Below are 7,637 nucleotides of genomic sequence, written 5' to 3' on the forward strand. Positions count from 1 at the left end.
TCAAGAGAGAAGTTGTACGTGGGGCATAGTGACATACACTTCGCCCAGTCATAAATATCTATGTAAGTTTTCAGGGCACAACACACGCACCTACTTCACTCAGACCAAGGCTGTGTTGTTAACCTCATGCACAAGCTCCTATAAGCTGACACTGCTCTATGAATAGAGCAGCGTCACTGCTCTATAAAAAGAGCAGCGTCACTGTAACTCAGAAATGAGTAGTCTCATTTCCTAAAATAAATGTGCAGGGTATTGAAACGAAAGTGAAACGAGTAGATTGCACGTTCACATACCGTGGTCCTCAGACCTCTGGTGAGGTTCTGAAACAAAGGTTAGTATCTGTTGATCTTCGGGATAGCAGCTGGTGTAGGGGAAGGGTCATATGCTGAGTGTTGAGACGCTGAAAGGAGCTGAAAGGAGAGACGCGTATGTATGATAGAGTCGAATGTTATAAGCGAATGGACCGAATAAGAAGGTCATTGGCCAGCGGAGTGATGTGATGTAGAGGGGAATTTCACAATGTTGATTGAATGGGTTCGGGAGCCATTACACAGACGAGTGATTGAGAGGGGCATCACAGACTGGCAAGAAAGCAGTACTCACCGGAGTGGGAGAGAGGGGCAGCACAAACCAGAATGCGTGCGAGAGGCAGTACACACAGCGGTGAGTGCCAGGGAAAGTACTGAGAATGGCGAAGGCACGACATGAGTGAACAAATGACTTAGCACAAATTGAAAATGTTAATGCTTTCATTATGCGCTCAGTCTGTTGGCCTATTGTATACAGTTGAGATCACCTATGCTGCAGTTGAAGTATAGCATCCCTATTTTTTTCTTTATTTCAGCACAGATGTGGGTCGTGGTACAGCACTGATTGGTCTCGGTTATAATATATGATTCGCCCACAATCTGACACAAGGTATGTTTTCAATGTTCTGCACAAGACAAATATACCTCTTCATTCCTAAAGTATATAGTGAGTGAGTTAGTTTAGGTTTACGCCACCTTCTAGCAATATTCCAGCAATATCAAGACGGGGGACACCAGAAAATGTGCTTCACACATTGTACCCATGTGGGGATTCGAACCCAAGTCTTCGGTGTGACGAGAGAACGATTTAACCACTAGGCTAACCCACCGCCCCCTAAAGCAAATAGAGCGGTGTCGGATATTACCAAACAGCTAACACCACATCCCGCCCTATCCCTACCATGTTTACACATTACAATAAATAATACACACAACGAACATCTCAATGTGTATCACATTTACGCCCAGTAAACGTGTTCCAGGAAAAATATTTGACACGATCTAATTGTCAGATTTTGTGCTCTTGTGGACTCTGTCGAACAGTTACGCCGGGCTATTCCGATCAATGACGTCGGGCTTTGCCGAACACTCATGTCGGGCTATTCCAGGCTATTCGTCAGACTGACAACCTCAGTGACAAGTGTTTGTGCTCAAATACGGTCATCATGTTCATATTGTGTAATCCCATCTCCAATTTTCACTGAAATTTGTGTAATTTAGCCCTTTCCAATATACAGGTGGAATAATGTTGAGTGCGGCATTGAACATCGAACCAACCAGCCAACCAATAATTGGTGCCTGCGATTTTATTTTCGCTCGACCTTCTGGGTAAAAGGAAATTCATATAGATTTGCGTGCAATTTCAGGACGAGTTTGATCCGAACAAGGAATAAACGTCATTATACTGTAATTTTCGAAAGAATGAATAATAATAAAACGACATAAGGTTTACAGTTCTGTTATTTTACCTTATTATTCAAAAGTGTCTTCACTCAATACATTGTATATTGATATACCACTCACACGCACACGGTAAAGTGTAATAGTGCAACCGTAACTCATATGCTATACATGTATAAAAAGCATACATGCTGTTGCAGACGAGGTCAGATATGTTATTGTTTGAGGTTATCTCTACATCCAGATGATAATCTTCTCCCGTAACCATGTAGGTAAAACATGACACGTAGGTACCATTCAAATACTGCCATCCTTCTTATTGAAACATTATTTCAGTAAATGTATATATATATATATACATACATACATACATACATACATACATACATACATACATACATACATACATACATACATACATACATACATATGTATGGAGAAAAGTGAAATGTTTTGTGTGCAAAGCGACCTGATCATATAAAGGCTAAGACATACAGTGGCAGTGACACACTGTATTATTTCATGTCTGAATACGAAAAAAATTATTCGTACAGAAGATGAGGATGCAGAAAAAATAATTTACTGAAAGTCCTTTTTTAAACACCTGATTAACGTGTATATATTTTATGATATGTGGACGTATTTTATGGAGGACAAAATTAACTGACCACGGAAAGTAATGGAATTACGTATTTCAACAGTGACAAGGGTGAAAATAATGAAATCACCTGCAAGGTGCCAGGCAGTCAGTAATGGAGCAGAGTCAAAGGGGAAACGTTTTTTCAACAAAGTCTTAAAATTATCTGCCCTTGATATTCCTATACGGTCCTATGTTTGAAACGTTCACTGACATGCCTCAACAAACATATTCCTGAGGTAAAAGTAAGTTCTTCCCCAGACTAATGTTTGGAATTATTGTCTGATTTATTATTATTTTGCTTGGAATAGTGCATCAGCTTGGACAATAAAACCTATTCTATTGTGAAACAATCACCGCAAGGCACGTTTCCAAAGTTAACAATTATTTACATACACAGGGCAATGGAGATACGCATAATTATCTTGTTTTGTGTTTGTGTCGACGGTTTCCAAACCAGACGGATGAATTAATGCCGTTTGTTTTAATATCAACAAATATGCGACACGAACGGCCATAGGCATACTGTACAGTAGAGATAATTGCCGATGTCACTTCCGCGTGTTCTGTAAAGAACAACAGGGCCACACAATGAAGGGTTGGTGTTAATCGGACGATGCAGTTCGATCATATGTAGCTAGCAAACCCTTGCATTCGGGTTTGAAACTGTGTAATGCATAATAGACATGGTGCTATGTTTAGAATCGGGTATCCTAGTTTTGACCAAGACTTGTTGGCTTGGCCATCCCATCGACGATATAGTTATACACAGCCTTCAAGGATGTGCTGCCAGTTGCTTGTCTTTTCGTCAGTTTTCTTCTCTGCGTCTTTTGAAATATTTGAAAGGAGCAGACGATACATGTTCCTGTAGAGGAAGTTTCCCTTTAATGCCATTCGCATAACAGTTGCTGTAGCGATCGGCAACTTAATGAAACAAGACGGAAATGGAATTTTGTTCGGTAATAACCGACATCACTATTCATTAGTCGTCCTTTGCCTCTAGGTTTCAGGGATATTTTCAATTAGATTTTGGATAAACCAAAACAAGATTACAATTAATGACAGTACTGATTTCTAATGCTATAAGATGACGTCACAAATCTGAAATATTAACTAATTTCTATGGGAAATTTTGCACAAAAGCCCAGAGGTATAAGTAACTATGGGAGGTAACTCCAGTTCCTTAACTGACTCTCTGACTTGGATCATCGTGAAATCTGGTCATAAAATTCGTCGTCGTAAAAGGCATGATGAGGTCATTCTGTCACGTCTCACACTCAGACACCGTGGGGTAAATGCTTGCAGGAGTGTCATAGATAAGACGGTCTCTTCCAAATGTGGCCATTACAATTTGGAGACGCAGAGAATACTATGCAGGTTTCTATGCTTCAGAAATGGAAGTGATTACTTAAAGTTCTTTAATCCTTAACACGATGCAGGGGTTATTAATAAATATTAATAGAATCACGAATATTAATAGTGCTGTCGTTTCTTTTATGTTATTCATTTGGCAATGTAACGATTTATATTATGTCAAGTCGGACGCAAGTGGGCCGCTAACTTGGTAAAACTATAAAACCAACCAACCTGACTGTCACAAGAGGTGAAATTACATCGCCTATAAGTTCAAGATAGGAGGTGAAGTCCACATTCAAGGCTTTTGTGACCCATAATAACTTAAAGTTAATTAATGTGACATACTTAACAAAATCACATCATCATAACAGCATTCAGAAAATTCAAAAACATAATTTGCTATCATTGATCCATGTTCACCAGCATCTGAACACAAGGTTAGCCCATCTTAATTAGTGTTGCCCAAAATTGTACCAATCCATTTTAGTACTCGAGGTTGTCAAGTTTCGAAGGTAGGTAATCAAATGATTCTGACCATTTACCTTTTCAGTGACAATGTCATCTGCATATGGATGCCAGTTGGAATCGATCAGTTTGGTCACGCTTCTCTGCGTCTGAGTAATGGTGAATATGTAAGCTGGTGGCCGAAAGGAAGGAAAGCAAAATGTGGCTTTAAAAAGAAAATAAGTCAATGCAACTGCAGCCTCCGGGATGACATTATAGCGGAGGGTATGGATCCTGACTATACGTTCAACATACCCTCCACACAACTGGACCTTGCTAAAATGACAACGTATTGGAATAAACAGAGGACCACGGGCCACTATTCTCTTCTGGATCAAAATTGTTGCTGGGTCGTGTATCAGGTCCTTCATGCGGGCGGTGCCCCAAGAAGTCAAACAATCGTTTGGAGACCAGAAACGTTAAGAAGATACTTGGTCATTTACCTGGGTGGTGGATCAACATTTAGAGCTTCTCTAAACCTGCCAAACTTCGATAGCCCTTTCAAAGGTAGGTGTCATCATTACTCTAAACATGCCAAACTTCGATAGCCATTTCAAAGGTAGGTGTCATCATTATCTTCCGTGTCTTGTGATGATTTTATAAACACCCAGATTTCGACAAATCGAGATCAGAGAGTTCTAAACTGTGGAAGTGCGCACTCATGTTAACATGTTCAGTATTCAGGTAATGTTTTATATTACGTCTTTCAGCAGACATGACGCTAGTTGGAAGAACCTAATTGTTTCTTGTCCCTGAAGTTCATTGAAAAGCCACTGCTGAAATATTGCTTCATGCCGTAAAAGACCACTAACGGGATCAGTTGGCACATTTCATCATGTCCTAACTTGATGCTTACTATAATAACGGGACTGTCTGGTCAAGGTTCGATGGTTTACAGACCGCCGTCATGTACCTGGTACTAGTATATTGCTGAGCGTAGCGTTACAGAACAAACAAAACTCTCATACAAAAGAACTGGTGCAGCTTGATACCAACTAGGTCACATGACACATATTTTTTCTTATGTGCATGTGGGTATCAACTAAATCACTGATTTCAAAACATGTAGAAAGAACGGATTTATGTCATGGAATAGTCAGACACACTCTTTCTGTTTCAGACGAAATCGTATTGTATATATGGAAGGCCCAAGGTGAAACTAAACGCCACTATTCACTTTTACTTGATTACATGGTGTACGTGAGCTGGTGGCCCGGCACTTCGTCAACGGCGCATGCTGCGTCCAACTTAGCTGAAGACCGAAGAGAGATTGGTAGAGTAGAAGACAAGAAATATACTTTCCCCAACAATACGCTGGAGTACTACAAGATGAGAAGATGTTGGAAGCGAATGATAGAAAATGATCGTTCTCAAATGTGGGGAGTTTCGTCGGAATGGGTGATAACACAAATTCTAACGGCAGGTGGCGCTTCTCTTTTCCAAGTAGCGGCAATAATGATAATGCAGAGAATGTTGTAGAAGTGATTGACAAGATTTAAATATCATCCATATTCATTCGAGCATTATCATTGATCAGATGCAGTTGGATGGTGACCATTAGCCAGACTTCATACGTGTTCTGGTTTGACTCTCCTGGAGTGAGTGAGTTAAACTTTAACGTCATATCGGTAATTTTGCAGCCATATCTCCTGGACTTTCTCCATAGTCCTGAAGTCAGATTTACGATTTTTTTACAGTAAAGGCAGACAGGACGGAGCTGAAACGTATGCTTTTCTACATGACGGCGATCTGTATGTTCTTCTGTGTATGAGCGTGTATGGGGTGAGTGAGTGAGTGAATTTGGTTTTACGCCGCTTTTAGCAATGGTCCATGGATTTCACGGCAGGGGACACCAGAAAATGGACCTCACACATTGTACCCATGTTGGGAATCGAACCCGGGTCTTCGGCGTGACGAGCGAACGCTTTAACCACTAAGCGACCCCAACGCCCCGAGCATGTATGGAATGCAGATATGCACATCGTTGATCTATCGGTCAGACCTCCATTAACGTGGAGCAATTATATGGATTGTGCTAGAGACAGACATATTACGCACATGACACTTTAAAAGTGAAAAACAAGATTTATTATATATAACGTTTCAATCAGGTACGTGTAATATAAACGCACCTGGGACGCAAATGAATAAAAGCCAACTACTAAGAAATATACCGGTCTCTGAACATACGCAATTGTATGGGCCTTGGTGAGAACACCGAGGCAAGGAAACATGGAGGTCCACAAGAGTAAAGCTGGAAGTTTTTTCTGACTGCATTACTGTTTATCTGCCGATTATCTTGTCTCACCTTAACACACATCTTTTGTTACTGACTTTTGTTACCGATCTAACAACTGCTTAACACGACATGCATAGTTTCATTATCGATGGGCCAAGTGGAAACATGACCTGGACAAATGACAGTATCGCATGCTTCAAACATGTCCCAGTTGTAATCACACTGCACGCCACAATTGAGTTTTATCACCAGACGTTTCAATATTTTCCCATCTACCGACTAACATAAAGTGTAACTGGGTTACTGTACAATACATTTATCATGGACATTTTTGTCCAGTCAAACATTATTACAGTTCTGGTATATCTTGTATAAAATAGAGGCAGGACTGTGAAACGATAAAGACATACTTACCTCTACAATTCAAATCTATCTTTAACTGGAAGGCACCAGGGAAGGTCCGGGGTAGAATAGGGCTTAAGCAGCCCGTGCTTGCCATAAAAGGCGACTATGCATGTCGTAAGTTACGACCAACGGAATCGGATGGTCAGATTCGCTGACTTGGCTGACACATATCATCGGTTCCCAATTGTGCAGATCGTTGCTCTTGCTGTTGATCACTGGAGTGTCCGTTCCAGACTCGATTATTTACAGACCGCCGCCATTTCGCTGGAATATTCAGAGTGCGGCGTAAACCTAAACTCACTCACTCACTGTAACTGGAAGAGCCGTTCTGTAGATAATAAAGACCATTCAAAACTCTCGACAAGCACGCAGCCTCAAGAAGACAGAATACTATTACTGTCCAATCCGGATTCAGAAACCCAAACATTTCCTCATTACGAAACGTTTCCTCTATGCTAAACAATCGTTTAGTTTTGACGTCACTATCTAGAAAATATGAGTAACTTGTTGAACCTTCGGAGATAAATTTCAATTCAACTCTCAAGAGATATGTTTCGCTCTTTAATTCAATACAGTTATCCTCAAATTTCATTTTAACGTTTCAACGCCTTTCATTCATCAACACTGAACAGCTTTAAAACTCTGGAAAGACATAACATGTAGCATATGAAGATAATAGAAACATTTCAGCCATTCCTGTAACCTCACACACTCCTTAACACGCCATATTGTTGCGTGAACGTCTGCATACAAATGGGTGATTTTAACATCATTTAGGTGTTGATAT

General features: G+C 40.4%; 1 protein-coding gene across 3 annotated transcripts; it reads left to right on the forward strand.

The window, feature by feature from the left end:
- Window positions 1–256: 256 nt before the first annotated feature.
- LOC137268611 (uncharacterized) lies at window positions 257–6,480 on the forward strand. Of its 3 annotated transcripts, none has more exons than XM_067803183.1 (4): window positions 257–331; window positions 845–918; window positions 4,253–4,713; window positions 5,327–6,480. In XM_067803183.1, the coding sequence occupies exons 2-4, from the start codon at window positions 893–895 to the stop codon at window positions 5,683–5,685; spliced, it is 846 nt and encodes a 281-aa protein (XP_067659284.1). In that variant the 5' UTR covers window positions 257–331; window positions 845–892; the 3' UTR covers window positions 5,686–6,480. The 3 variants fall into 3 exon arrangements, with proteins under 3 accessions (XP_067659284.1, XP_067659285.1, XP_067659286.1); XM_067803184.1 differs by lacking the exon at window positions 257–331 and adding an exon at window positions 348–663; XM_067803185.1 differs by lacking the exon at window positions 257–331 and adding an exon at window positions 348–663 and having other exon boundaries at window positions 850–918.
- The last annotated feature ends 1,157 nt before the right edge of the window (window positions 6,481–7,637 follow it).

This window comes from Haliotis asinina, chromosome 16 (genome assembly GCF_037392515.1).
Source record: "Haliotis asinina isolate JCU_RB_2024 chromosome 16, JCU_Hal_asi_v2, whole genome shotgun sequence".
Taxonomy (NCBI): domain Eukaryota; kingdom Metazoa; phylum Mollusca; class Gastropoda; order Lepetellida; family Haliotidae; genus Haliotis; species Haliotis asinina.